Here is a 14,268-nt window from a genome sequence, read left to right as displayed (position 1 = left end):
GATTAATCGAGAAAATAATCAACAGATGAAAACATCAATGAAAATAATGGTTAGCTGCAGTCCAAATTGCAGATAACTGAGAAAATGATCAGTTCAAACAATGAGTTCCAGCAGCTTCATATGATGTATTGAATTTTTGGAAATGTCTTTGATGATTTGATAATATGAATGCATTTTGTGAATAAACAGTTAATAAGATAAGTCAGGACTGCGGAAGGCTAGTACCCATTTGAGAAAATAAAGTTCCTACAAAGAGAAATGATTTATGGAGATGGATTGTAAATGTATGCAATGGATCCATATTTGTATTAGCATACTTACTTAGCAGACAGATGGCTACAGCGGTGGTGACAGCCTGAAGCCACCGTCTCTCCAGTCCCATGGCCGTCCGTCACACTCCTTCACACATCTCCCGACCTGAAAGAGAAGACCACACATCCCGTTTACTCTCCACCAGAATACTAATGTACCACTCACAGATACACTACTGCACAAGAACATCCCTCATATCCCCCCTCAGACGACTGTAATCCCTCAAGTTTAACATCACCTCATAATCCAACAAACTACACCACAATCCAGATGCTTCTTGGTTAATAAATAACTGTATTCTTTGAAAACACTTAATCCTCTGGAAAATTGCATGTCTGGTGTGGCTGGATTACGGCAAATAAGCTATTCCAACAAGTGCTACAAATAGACAGTAGGGCACGAGATTGCTTAGAGAACTGTATGCATCCTGTGAAGGTTTCCCTGTATGGGCCACAGTGTGTGTGTGTGTGTTGTGTGTGTGCATACATGTTTACATGTGTGGCTGTCCACAGAGAAGACCTGTACAAGGCGTATGTACTGAGTGTATGTACAGATTAACCTGATGCTTGTGATTGGTCCAGCTCATCCATAAGGGCTCGTCTCATACTAAATAGGGCAACAGCAACTGACAGGTGACATAGGCAATATTGAAAGGTGTTTCTCCCTGACTCCAGATGTTATCCTATTACCAGTACTTAAAAAAGGAACGTAAAGGTCCACTATGTAAGATTTACAAGGATTTATTGGCAGAATACGATGGAAATTTAATATATTGCAGTGTTAGGGCTCCAACTAACAATTATTTTCATGGTAGATTAATCTCTCAATTATTTTCTAGCTTAATCGATTAGTTGTTTGGTCTATAAAATTTCAAATCACAATGCTAATTTCTGTTAGCTCGTTAAAAGGAATTCCCTTCATATTTTATCACTGAGCTAACAGACTATCTAATAGTTATTTATATATACAAAAAAATCCATTCAGCACAAAATCATTTCAGAAATTGCAAAAGAAGAATTATGAATTTCCCACCCCTAATAATTATTACAAATTCCAGTGAAAGTTTACTGTTTCAGTGCCCAGATGTCATTTTGGATTTCATATACTGCATATTAATAAAGAATATTAACTGATATATCTTTAACTCCATGCTTTTCATATCAGGCCCAGAAATCAGCAGGTCCTCTTCCACAGAGTCTGCCATGTTTCTCCAGTAGCCCAGAGCAGTAGCACAGGAGGGTGAGACAAGGGGTTTGCAGTCTAAAAGCTCACTGCTAGATTCTGCTAAATCCTACACACTGGTCCTTGAACTGGCATAAACAGACCACCATTTGAAAACGCTCTTCAGTTAAACTGAATTCAAGCAGCAAGCATGATTCACCCGACTATTAAATGCACAAAGAGCACACGCAAAAGCACCGACACAGTCCACTGATTTTTTATCTGCAAATGAGCCCCACAAACATGACTCCACTTACACAAATTATGGGTCTACTTGACAGTCTGAACGATGAGAACAGCTGCAGCAACTCATGAAGCCCTCCACCTCAAATTGGATTGGAGGCACAAGTTTAAGTTGCTGCCCTTCAAACATAATGAAAGGCCTCGCCCCCTCCCCTTAAGTCACTCCATTCAGTACCCCTAATACCAGCTTATTACTTTTAAGTTCATGTAAGTAATACAAGGAGGAGGCTATTCTTAGAAAGCATGTAGGTGTTGGATATTAGCTCCTGATAAAGCCACAGATGCACTGCAGAAACGCAGGATAACTGAATCACATGACGGATGGACACTCTTAGCAGTTGTGTTTGCACTTGAGTAAATAAACAGCCCAGAATAGAGAAGGAGAAGGTGCATTTATCTCCTTGCATTTAGCCGACACAGGATTGAGACTGCTGGGGCTGCCCTTGAAGCACGATAATAACTTTTGTTTAGCACCTTTCCAAAACAAGCAGAAAGCCAAACCCAATGTCACACAAGCACTGAGTGGGATAAAAACAAATTAAAGTGGGGCTGGTTTTACAGTAAAAGCTGATGAATAGGGGGGTGGTAGCGCAGCAATAATGGCTGGGGCTGGTAGCTTTGGCATGACAGATCATTTCAGTGCAATGATTCTAACGAGGGAAGGATTACTCCTACCAAACATTATTCGCTCTGCAGGGTGTTGAAATAAGCAGCACTCTTTATAATGGACTCAAAAATATAATAAAGAAATAAATATTTTCTGTCTAATCATTTGGGTGTCACCTCCAGCAGTCAAAAATGAGATAGAAGTGATTGCACATCACTGCATCATCTCTGCTGGCATGTTGACAGTTATATTCACGACATGACAGCAAAAGTAATGAGCAGATTCTATCATATATCTAAAATTCTAGCTCATATCTAGACCTCACGTAACCTCAAGACGTAACAAATCTTGTTTTCGCTCCTGCCGGCTCTCTCTGCTCTGCTCCCACACCAGAATATATGAGTGGCTTGTGGGAACAGACAGGCAGACACACTGAGCTGATATATTACAGAGGAAGCCTTGAGGCGGGCTTTGTCTGCAGGTGCAGAGGTAGACGGAAGACAACCAGGTTATTTCCTCAGGCAGCAGAGCAGAGCAAGGGGCCATTTAACTGACATATACAGAGAGATAGAAAGGGCCTCAAAAGGAACCCAGCTGTCAGAACATGAACTGTGTAACAAGCTGAAAAACAGTAAAACAGCACAAACTTTTGCTGTTTATCTCACTGGAGTTTGACAACAGCACTTGCAGACCTGTGAGTAATTCTAACTTTCGTAATGTACAAAGCAACTTTTATTCAGTTCCGATCTGACTTTGTCTGCCAATACCAATAACCTAACACATTAAAAATAACAATTAATGGCTTTCTGCAATTTTGAAAAGGAAAAGGACCACAAATCACTGTTAAATAAATCACTTTAGGTGAGATAATGTTGCAAGGGACGACAATGATGTTGGTGATGTACATTGTGTGAGACAAGAGATGTAGTTCTCTTAGCAGTTTCAAACAAAACTAAACTTCAACAAACCACAACTTTCTTGGCTTGTAAAATTCTGTTCTGAATTGACAAGCATCCTATATGTAATAAATCACACAATTCAAACAGTAGTAATCAATTGTGACTCGCCACTGACTACTGTTAATATTTTTCTGAAATAATGTATGGGGGATCAGTGTGTGGATCTGTGATATCAGTCCAATATCAAAAATGTGAATTTACACTATAGTAACACTTGAGCAAGGTGGGTGGCCATCAGAGTCTTGGTCAACTTTCTCCCTTCCTGTTTCCTGTACTTAGATATGCTATGTGCTAAATCAAATATTCCAGATGGTTAAGAGAGAAATCTGTAATAATATTCACTGTAATAAATCAAAAATGACCAGTTGAAATAGTCATTACTCTACAGCTGAGGTGTCCTTTAAAATTTATATTGCGACAGTTTGTTTGCCTATTTCTCTTAATCAGAGTTCAAATTAATGCAGAGCATTTGCCGAATAATAAGTGTCTGTTTATGACTTGTAAAAAATCATTAAAATGAGAGACAGTGACATTACAGATTGTATCATAGTACATCGTTCTGCAATAGGGACTGACATCACAGTGAAACAGAACTTTACTTCTTTGACGCTCTAATAATGAGGTTACTGAGACGTGATTTTAAAAGATAAAAGGTGACTTTAGTTTAGATAAGGTGATCATAGGTAAGTAGGAAAAAACACAATGGATTCCTGCCTCAGCACACGACTTTTAACATGTCATGTGTGGACACCACTGACTCACCCGATGTTTCGCTGGATTTCAATGACACAAATTGCTTTGGATCTAGTCATGACTTAGCCCTCTGGACGGTACATTTGTAACACCCAGACTAATCCTGCCCTTCTGCTCCGAGTGTTAATAGTGTAATTAAATTAGCGATCAAAATGGTGAGACAAATCAAGGACACACTGTCATCCGCTGTGCAGTGATCAATCACACGTAAATCAACTCACTTTAAACACTTTTAATTACTCTGCTTGCTGGGAGTCCGTGAAGATGACACGGCTGTTTTATTTGCTGTAGAGCACACAGGTAGTGTTGTCTACATTTCATGGAGCTCACAGGCAACAAAAACCAATGTGGACCATGACTCAGTAAAGCTAGTGCATCAGCAATGATCTACAACAGATCACAGAATACACCTCTGCTGTGGAAGCTACTTCTCTTATCTTCACTGCCTTTTGCACCAATTTTATCAAGAAATCTGAGACTCTGGACATCATTCAGCCAGTGTGGGAATCAGTAATAAGCCCCTAGGGAATTCAAATTTCACAAGATAATTAGCAGAAAGTTCTTTCCAGAAACAGCATTTAGATGGATGGTGTGTTCTTGTGTCAACTGCAAGTAAGAAGCTTGTTCCAAGCTGTCAGCTAGAACAGCTGGTAAACCTGACCTCTCCATATGCATCTCCTCTGAATCACACCAGAATTAACTGATCAGGAGGCATAAAATGAATAATGCAAAAGTCAAAGGTAGAATATTTATCTTTTGCTGCTTGTAAATGAACCAGGAGGATAGTTTGATTGTTATGTCTCATTCCCAGGTTGTCAAATACAGACGTTTTATGTTGGTAAACCATCCTGACCACAGCAAAATAACGAGAAAATAAAGAAATACAGCCACCACCACACACTTCTAGTGTGTCGTAAATGATGATTGAGAGGGATTGTTTTTGTATATTTATATAATTTATATATTGGTTTTGTTTGGGGTTTTTTTTGTCAAATCCTACAGAAAATTCCATTTAAAATGCACTTTGTAATGAGTTAACACGAGCAAGCAGTGGCCAATTAAATTGTCAGTATCTCAATGTCTTCTCACAGAAAACCCAACACAAAAATTTAACTTCTGACCTAATGTGTGTGTGTGTGTGAGAGAGAGAGAGAGAGAGAGAGAGAGAGTGTGTGTTGCTCCTCAGTACCTCAGCAGAGCCATTAGTGATGTTAGTGACAGATAGAGGCCTGATAAGAAGCAGCATTACTCTCTTAGTAATCCTTGTTAATCCTGACACAGGCCGTAGACTCAACACAAAACCAGCCTGCAGCAGGAACTACAAGTGTCACTTGAGCAGAAACTTTCACAGGTGAACAGATATACAGATAGATATAGTTAGAAATATCACACAACCAACCACAACAAAGAGCCAGGAAATATGTGGTCCAGAAAACAGCTCTATAGATAAAGTAGAAATGAGTGCTGAAACAGATCAATACCAATATCTGCTGTCTCCTGTCTCTCAAAAGAGCGAATTTGTAGTTTAGCCCTTTTTATATCATTGTACATAGAATTTCATAAACTTTTTCTTACTATTGGCTTGGTCAAAACAATCAATGTAAGCATGTCATATAGGGCTCTGGGAAACTGTGCTGTTGAAAGAGCATTATGTAGCAATTAGGCGTACAAAACTGAGAACTACAGTCCAAATAAAGAGTTGGATTAAATATATTATATTTTAAATAGGTTCAATCTCTATTTAATCTGTTTGAAGCCAGTTGTCTCCCCCTCGTCACCTTTTCCCTAATTTTTTGTAACTTCCTGGACTACATGAATCATTAATGGTGGAAAAAATGATCAACTGGTTTATCAACAAAGGGCTTTTTCACAGCACACAGAAATGTCAAAGATCTAAGTTAATGGTGGCTGAATTCCATGACAGAGGCCACAGCCTCAGTACAAACCAGCCTGGAACTACACACGTCACTTGAGCAGAAACTTTCACAGGTGAACAGAATAATCTCATAAAGGGGCAGAAATATCACGACCACAACAAAGACAACAGATCTGCACAAACAGTACATGATGTGAAGCACTGTTAATAACACAGGACTGGGTTGTAAAACCATGCAACCTTGACTGGTCGGACCAGCCCACACAACACAGCAATCAATGTTGTCTCTGGCACAGCAACCCAATTTAGTATATGTATTGACATTTTCCCCAACTAAAGGAAATGAGCTGGGCACACACTGGGCACGAGAGCAAAGCCCTGCTCTCGTGACTGGGAAAGCCTACTACTGTATATGGATTAACACAGTGATGGGTGGTTACCTAACACATGGTGCTACAGGGTGCAACAATATCGACTAATGAGTTGAATGTTTTTAATTTACTCACACAGAGAAACACGAGCAGTGTTATCTTTACTACACAACGCAATTTTACAGCAATTGAACAATTCTGCAAATTACAAAAATAAATCACATATATGTTGCACGCATGACTGGATGGATTTCATGTTTATTCCCCTGGGGGGATGATTCCATATAGCTCAGAGCGTTCAGGAGACGGGGGAGTGAAGAATGACATGAGTCTGGCTAACATCCTTCTTTTAAGTCCTGAGTCTTTCACCTTCCCTGCCCCCGACTCTCATAAAGCTACTTTACAAGACCCGACAGTGAGAGGAACCAAGGGGTCAAAGGCCACAGCTCAAGAGCTGAAGTCCACTGTTGAGGCATGACGCTGGATTTCTTTATGTTATCAGGGCTCAAAATGAACTTTCATTGGTCTCTGACTTTACAACCATTGCCCAAAAGTGAAGTTTTTTATTTCATTCTATATAATAAATATAATTAAACAACTTTGTTCCAGTAACTCTCATACTCTGGTCTGTCAAGGAAATTCTTTTAGTTGTTCCTGCAAACAGCCTGGATGTTTGCCCACAATCAGTTTTCATTATTCTTTTAGCTTTTGGGTGAGTTACTATTTGTTTATGTATGTATGTTTGATCAATAAATGCTTCACTACAAACTGGAGTGCAAGTAAAAACCTGTTTCTGACACTGAACACATCATAGCCAACACATTGAGGGACAGTTTTTCTAGGAGAAAAGAAGTAGTTCTGGTAGATTCCTACATGAAACAGCTCACAACAAGGTCTGTGGATTATCTTGAGTAACTCGATCATGATTTCTGGAAAGAGACACTAGTCTTGGATTTTTCAAATGTATTTTTTGGTGCTTTGGGGACCTCAAGCCAAGAGCTATTTAGTCCCATTAAACTGGACAGAAGGCAGACATTTCTATGGCTGACATCTCCAATACTCTGAAATCACACCAAAAAATTTTAGATGGATAAACTGCACTACAAGGCAGGGGAAAATATGTAAATTTGATTTTGGGGTGAACTCCCCCTTTCTTCAGTAAACACCATGACAGTGTGTATGTGTGGGTGTGATGTAGTATGCCAGTACTACCTCACATTTTTCAAATTTGAACACCTAAAAACTAAAATGACACACATTCAATTATATATAAACATAATTTCAATAATGAAGTTTTTTACTGCTCTAGAATTGTCCCAGATACTGCATCTTTGTGTCTCAGGTGGTATTTTTATTGTCCTGGATCAAAGGAGGATCCTTAATTTCCAGTTCTGGATGTTATCCTAGATCAGGGTTCAACAACAAGGATTGCCCACTTGCCCAGGGCAAGTAAAATGCCATGCTGGACTAGTAAATTTCACAACTACTGGAAACAAAGAGCTATACTGACTATTGATTAATCTTGAAAGTAATTTTTTATGCTGTTTTCAGCCTCTTACATATGGAGATTTCCTGCTTTTTTCTGTTTGTTATCATATTAAATGGAATTTCTTTGGACTGACAAAACAAAACATTTAAAGACATTACTTTAGAAAAATGAGATGGGCATTTTCACTATTTTCTGACATTTTATAAACACTACCATCCTAGATTAAACATTACAACTTGAGTCTTTGTTGTTATTTGATGATGGTTAATAAACAAATTTGCACTGGGGCAAGTAAAAACTGACTTAGGCCATGAAGATTTCTGATTGACTTGACCGATAGCTCAAGACATAACACATAAACACTGAACCCTGCTAAATCTTAATTATTTAACCTAAAAATTTTCACTGATATGATTCATTTCTTCATTTGGGGACCAGCTGTTACTGCCCAGATGTGAGTGACCGTTTCAGACAGGTCAGCACTAATGAGATGTAAAACATACAATAGTGACCATTTATGGCACAGCGTGAAGCCTTTAAACTGCATTAGCCGCTTTCTCTAATCTCCCTCAGGTTTGTTTTTCTACTTTACTTCACTTATAAGTGCTTATTTTCATTTTCTGTATATTCTTTGGTACCCCATGAGCTTCAACATACTGTCACTGACATGCTTTCACTGCGCACTTTACCTTAGCTACTAATAACACAGCAATTTGGAGTAACCACTTTCAGATCATGAATAATTTGTTTCTCAATACAATCAATTTCCTCCTGCATGACAACCTGCCTACAGGGCACAGTCGGCCACACGGTGATTTGAATAGTGCAATCCACCAGTAGTGAAATGTCAGGGCCTGCTACATGTTGAAATATGTGGGATATTACTGTGTAAAACAACACCAGTGCTGGTATCTGACGTGCACAGACTCTGTTAAGCTTCAGGGCCAGAATAGATGATATGCTCAACATTTCCTTCAAGGATTCTGATCTTGCACATGGCTGTCACCATAAATAAATAATGCAACGGCAGAACCGAAACTGACTTATAATTTAGTGTTCGCCACAAGGACTAGACTGGGAGTATATATTTTTGTCTGGCTGAGGTAATAAGACATTAAATTTTAATTTTTCAAAATGTTAAAACCTGACTAAAACCTTTGACAACCTACAAGCTGATTAAGGAAGGGATCTTATATTTATGAAAGCAAACAGTGCCCCTATACAGTCTTATGGCTCCAAACAAGGGATTACAGGCTCCAGGGTGATATGTGCCTCTGTGCACCTCATTTGTCACCAATCAGTATTGAGAACCACAACAATAACAAAGCATAGGCATCACTAGATGAGGGAGCATACATTATGTGAAAATCACTGCACCCCTCTGCACAGAATTAGGTTCTGTCCAGCACACTGCACTGTCAGTCCAAATATTAGAAAGACATCAAGCCACAAGCTCTTTATCTCTGCACCCCTACAGTGAATTGTGATGCTCAGACCTCCTGTAAACCAAAACAGGTGCATCTTTTGTCTGACTCAGTGAGTCTGACACCAGCCGAGGAGGGAGCCCTGAATGAAAGATTTTTTTTTTTTTTTTTTTTTTTGCAAAATAGTACTAATTTGACTGATTATCGTTCTATTTTATTCATGGGGTTAATAACAGGGTTCACTTATGGGTCATTACAGCCACATGAACCTATTCACTATGGCATTAGGGGAAAAACACTCGGGGATTACAAGTGGTGCATGTGATACACAAACATAAACAAAGGCGCAGTACTGCAGTATCTCACAGTATTACTAACGCGCATTTTCCAGGGAAACTGATATTAAAGCAAAATGTAGTGCCTACAGCGGGATGCTTCAGCTCTACACGGGTCTTTACCTTGCTTGAGGCACTTTTTCCACTTGAAGTCGAAAGTATAATCTTTCAATCCATTGATGCTCTTCTGTAAAAGACTCGTCCTTCAGACCAAATTCAACTGTTCATTCCTTTCTCTAAAGATGGAAAAAGACGATTTTAAAAACGAAAAAAACAGAGAAAGAGTTTGAGGGGGGGGGGAAAGCAAGAAAAAGAGCAGGTGGTCACATTTCTCTTCACGGTCCGTGCATGGATCAAAAGAAAATCATTAAATTAATCCTCGATATCCATGGTTATCAGATTTCCTAAAAAAAACACTTTGCAGTTTCACTAAAATCCATTAAATCAAAGCACCTTCATGAGTCCGACATCATCCCATTTAAAGTCCATTTAAACTTTCCACGCCTTGGTTCTTTTATCCCCGCAATCTTCCTTGTCCGAACTTGCTGAAAGTGCCTTAAATCATAGGAGATAGTTTATAATTAACTTCAGAAATATGTAGAAGTGGCGCTCGGTCGACGCAGTGCGCATTTATCCCCACACAGGCGCAAGTTTTCAGAGAAGAGAGACCCACACTGCACGTTTAGTTTTAGCCCTGCTGTTGATACTCTGTCCGTGTCCCTCCTCCCATTATTATTATTCCCTCCTCCTACTACAGCCGCTGTTTGAGCCATTGTCAAGTTACACACAACACACCCACTACACTTCCTGTTACACCTGTCAAAATAATGCCCCTACTGAGCAAGCTAGGGTGGAGAGGCAACAGGTCCATGTTCAAAAGTGGGAATGATTTAATGATGATTTGTTTTCTATGATTGTACATAGAATATTGTTGCAATTTTTTGCTGTCAGGTCAGACAAAATCATTTTAAAGATGACTCCGGTAAACTGTGATGAGCATTTTATCAATTTTCTATCATTTAATGGACAACAATTATCAAAATTAGGTTGTCAAAACTACATATACCTTTTCATTACCTCAAGTTGAAACCATATCTGTAGTACCAAAGCTATTAATAAAATGAACTAGGTCCTCATTCAGGACTACAGCTCAGTTCAGTCTTAGGTCAGGCTGCTACTTTTATTTCATTATATCCAAGGAGATTAGAAACACCTTACATTTACAGGAAAATTAAATTTTATACAAATAAACAATGCACTAAATATCAGATTTATTATTTATTAACAGACATGTTTTTATTTGTTTTTTAACATTAAGATAAGTATCACATTGTGGACTTTTGATTGTGGCAATATCTTACCAAGAATTTTTGTTATCATTATATCCCTGTTGTTAATAGCAGCTCTAGTATAAAACTAATGAAAACTGCTGTGTGTTTGTTTTAAGTCTAGAATCTTTTACAGCATCAGGTTAATGTCTAATGCTGCCAAAATTTATGAATCAAGACATAATCTCAACCAGAAAGGTCTGAAATCGAAACTGACTTGGAAGTAATTTCTGTAAAGGCTAGGATATACTATACTGAGTGAAGCTGTGGTCAGACAGGAGTGAGACAAAGTCGGAGAATCCATCAATTGGGTTTTTTAAAAGCTCTTATTTTGAAGGCACAATAATGAACTTCCGTTACTTTGCCGCCTGTCTCTGTGTGGCTTGGTGCTGCTGGTACTTAAGCGCCTCAGACAAAAGCGTCCTTCCATGGTAGGAAAGACGTGAAGACCGCAACAAAAGGAAAACACACCTAAGGCTCCCATTTAACCCTGAGCCGTTTGGTGCAACATCCAGCACAAAAACACATGTTGTTAACGTGCCGAAAGGACAAACATTTCCTAGTATGGAAAATGTGCAGTCAAATTTTTAATTACAAGGTTTATGAGTTGGGTTTTACCACCCACCATACACACCTCCAACCCCACCTACACACAGAGTCCTTATAATTTTCCTACATGGACTAGTGAAGACAGTGAGGTTACCCTGCTGTAATATTCACTGTCACGTTGTCACTTAAATAAACATTTTACTAACTTACTAGCACAAACAAGACCAAGGGGGTAAATAAAAAGCCTATTTTATCTTAAATTATTTGACATCAACTACATCAACCTGCAGGAATCGACCTGGTGGAAGAAGTATCTCCACCATTAGTTCCCAGTCTGGGGTCCAGGTCACAGGGATCCCCAAGACTTTGTCTGTTCTGAGGTCCTCAAAATCAGATTTATGTGTCAGTTAAAATCATAATGTCAATACGCCTTTTCCAAAGTCAATTTCAAGCACTTTTCAATCATTTCCAAGCTTTTCCAGCACTGTACAGCTGTAGTAAATGACATACAAAATGATTATTTCGTCTCTTCATCACATTAAACCAGATGTTATTGTGTTATTATCAACCAAAATTATGTTTGTGACATAACAGACAGGTGACAAATTAAAAGTTTCATGTTTCAAAATGTGTCACGAGTCTGTAAACAGACTTGACTGGCTTTAAGGGTTACACATTTTGTGCATTTTCCATAACCAATAGTTGAAAATGGTAACAATTGATTAATTGATTTATCATGAATAATTAATGATATATACAACACACATTTTCCTGTTTTAATTTTTTCTTGTATTTTTTTTGTGTCTTTTTTATTTTTTCAGTGCTCAGTGACTTTTTCTGAAAAGACATCCCAAAACCAGAATTCAAACTATGCCCATATAAAATCATATATGCTGGTTTTAAAGTCCAACAGCATTGCTTTCATTGCTAAATTTATTATAATATCTGCAAAATAACACCATGAATATTAAGTGTGCCAGCATTAAAAGCAATTTTCCCAAAACAGTTCTTCCACCTAGGTCCTAAAATGGCCTTGTGTAATTACATACAGTATATTATCATAAATAAAACAGCTGTGAACAAACTAACCTGTTGCTTTGTCGTTTCTGTTTCTCCCTCTTCTCTTTTTCCCTGCCTGTCTGGACAACATAAATGTACTGTTTTTACTTCATATGCATTTACTGTAGCTAATGCAGTTCCTTAATGCAACTCAGACACCTTACGTTATTTCACGATTTTAATCATAAACTTACAGTAAATACGTGTGTATGTGCTGATCTGACCTGGAGTCAGTTTGATAGGATTTCAGTATAAACATATCATTTCATCCAAAATGTGGATCTTTATTCATAGATTCATATAGATTAATTTGCTTACAAAATGGGTCTGCCCAACTGCGGACAGCTTTTAATTTGCTCTTAAATGTACATTTCTGAACATAGCCAATAACAAGACATTACGTTAGCCATGTTAATTTGTTAGCTTAGAGTACCAAATACTGAGTTTGGCTAATGTTAGCTATGCGAGCTTAATGCAGAAGACTCATTCATGTCCATTGTTCTTGAAATTAGTGTTCTTGAGTGACTCTTCTGTTACAAATAGCGGTATTTCTTTCAACTTCTCTTTAACATTAGCCTGTCAAACAACAGAGAAAAGTATTATGCTATCTTTTTGATTAAACTAATCTGAATACTGAAGAGATAAGGAGTTTTTTTTTTAACTAGCTTATACTGTCATTTATTTTCATTATCTTACCTCAAAACCACTTCTTTTGCTGTCCTCAGAAAAAAAGCTCTAAGTTAACAAGAAAAATGAGCAAATCTACTATCATATACTGTATGTACTGGTGTTGATGTAGTCAGTTAACTCTTCTGCCTTGTTTACCCTTCAGTTTAAAATAGCCAATCCAGTAACAACAAGACATCTGAATCACCACAAGGGGGCGATAATGTCCATTAGTAATGACAGGACCATGTGTATTAAAGCATTTAGTGGAAAAAACATAAAAATAAAATATAGTCCAGACATAATTTAACACTATAGACATATATTACTAGTTTACAATGATATTGCCTTGGATAGATAGATAGATAGATAGATAGATAGATAGATAGATAGATAGATAGATAGATAGATAGATAGATAGATAGATAGATTACTATATACTTCTTATGCGTCTGTGTGCATGTCTTTCTCAGGGTTGCAGCCAGGATTTTAGAAATACAGTGCTGAGGTTCACTATTTACTAAAAACATTTTATTATTTCAATAAACAAACAAAAAAAAAACACTATTTCCCAGTATGTATGACCCACAAAAAACACACACACACAAAAAAAACACATTAGCTGAGAAAAAACCTTTTCAGCTTTGGGAGAGTGCATTTTCAGCTAATCCAGGCAGTTTTGGTTATTTAGACATGGGATAATTTTTTTCTTATTCAATAAATAAATACAGTTGATGCTGACTCTGCTCATGACAGGAATACTGTTATGATGGAGAAATAATAAATCCCTTGTTTTTCATTTCAAACTAGTCAAATTTAATGTATTGTGTCTGATAAAAACTACTGAAATAAACCTGTAAAATACCCATCAGTGTAGGATGCAAACTTCCTGCAGGTTCCTATAAAAAACCTAAATCCCAGAAAGAATTACTGGTGGTAGTAAGACCTTAGTGTCCTCAGTGTGAGTAACAGCCCTGGTCTTATTATGTGTCTGTTTGTTCATGCTTATCACATATCATATATCTCTACACTGACTGTACAGTAATAACTTATATAAATCAAATCAAATCACACAT

At 37.8% G+C, this 14,268-nt stretch overlaps 1 protein-coding gene across 3 annotated transcripts in view; it reads right to left on the bottom strand.

Moving 5' to 3' along the window:
- igsf9b (immunoglobulin superfamily, member 9b) overlaps positions 1 to 10,283 on the bottom strand; it is a 45,637-nt gene extending 35,354 nt beyond the window's left edge. For 2 of the 3 annotated variants that reach the window (XM_084728919.1, XM_084728921.1), the window contains exons 1-2: positions 9,714 to 9,869; positions 322 to 417 (exon numbers count right to left, since the gene is read on the bottom strand). In XM_084728919.1, coding sequence (XP_084585045.1) covers positions 322 to 382 — 61 coding nt within the window. In that variant the 5' untranslated portion in view covers positions 383 to 417; positions 9,714 to 9,869. Of the gene's footprint in view, positions 1 to 321; positions 418 to 9,713; positions 9,870 to 10,043 lie in introns of those variants that run through there. The other variant, XM_084728920.1, reaches the window with a different exon arrangement.
- Between the last annotated feature and the right edge of the window lie 3,985 nt (positions 10,284 to 14,268).

Source organism: Lutjanus erythropterus, chromosome 10 (genome assembly GCF_056507025.1).
Source record: "Lutjanus erythropterus isolate fLutEry1 chromosome 10, fLutEry1.hap2, whole genome shotgun sequence".
NCBI classification, from domain to species: Eukaryota; Metazoa; Chordata; class Actinopteri; order Lutjaniformes; family Lutjanidae; genus Lutjanus; species Lutjanus erythropterus.
This window is presented reverse-complemented; position numbering and strand designations above follow the sequence as displayed.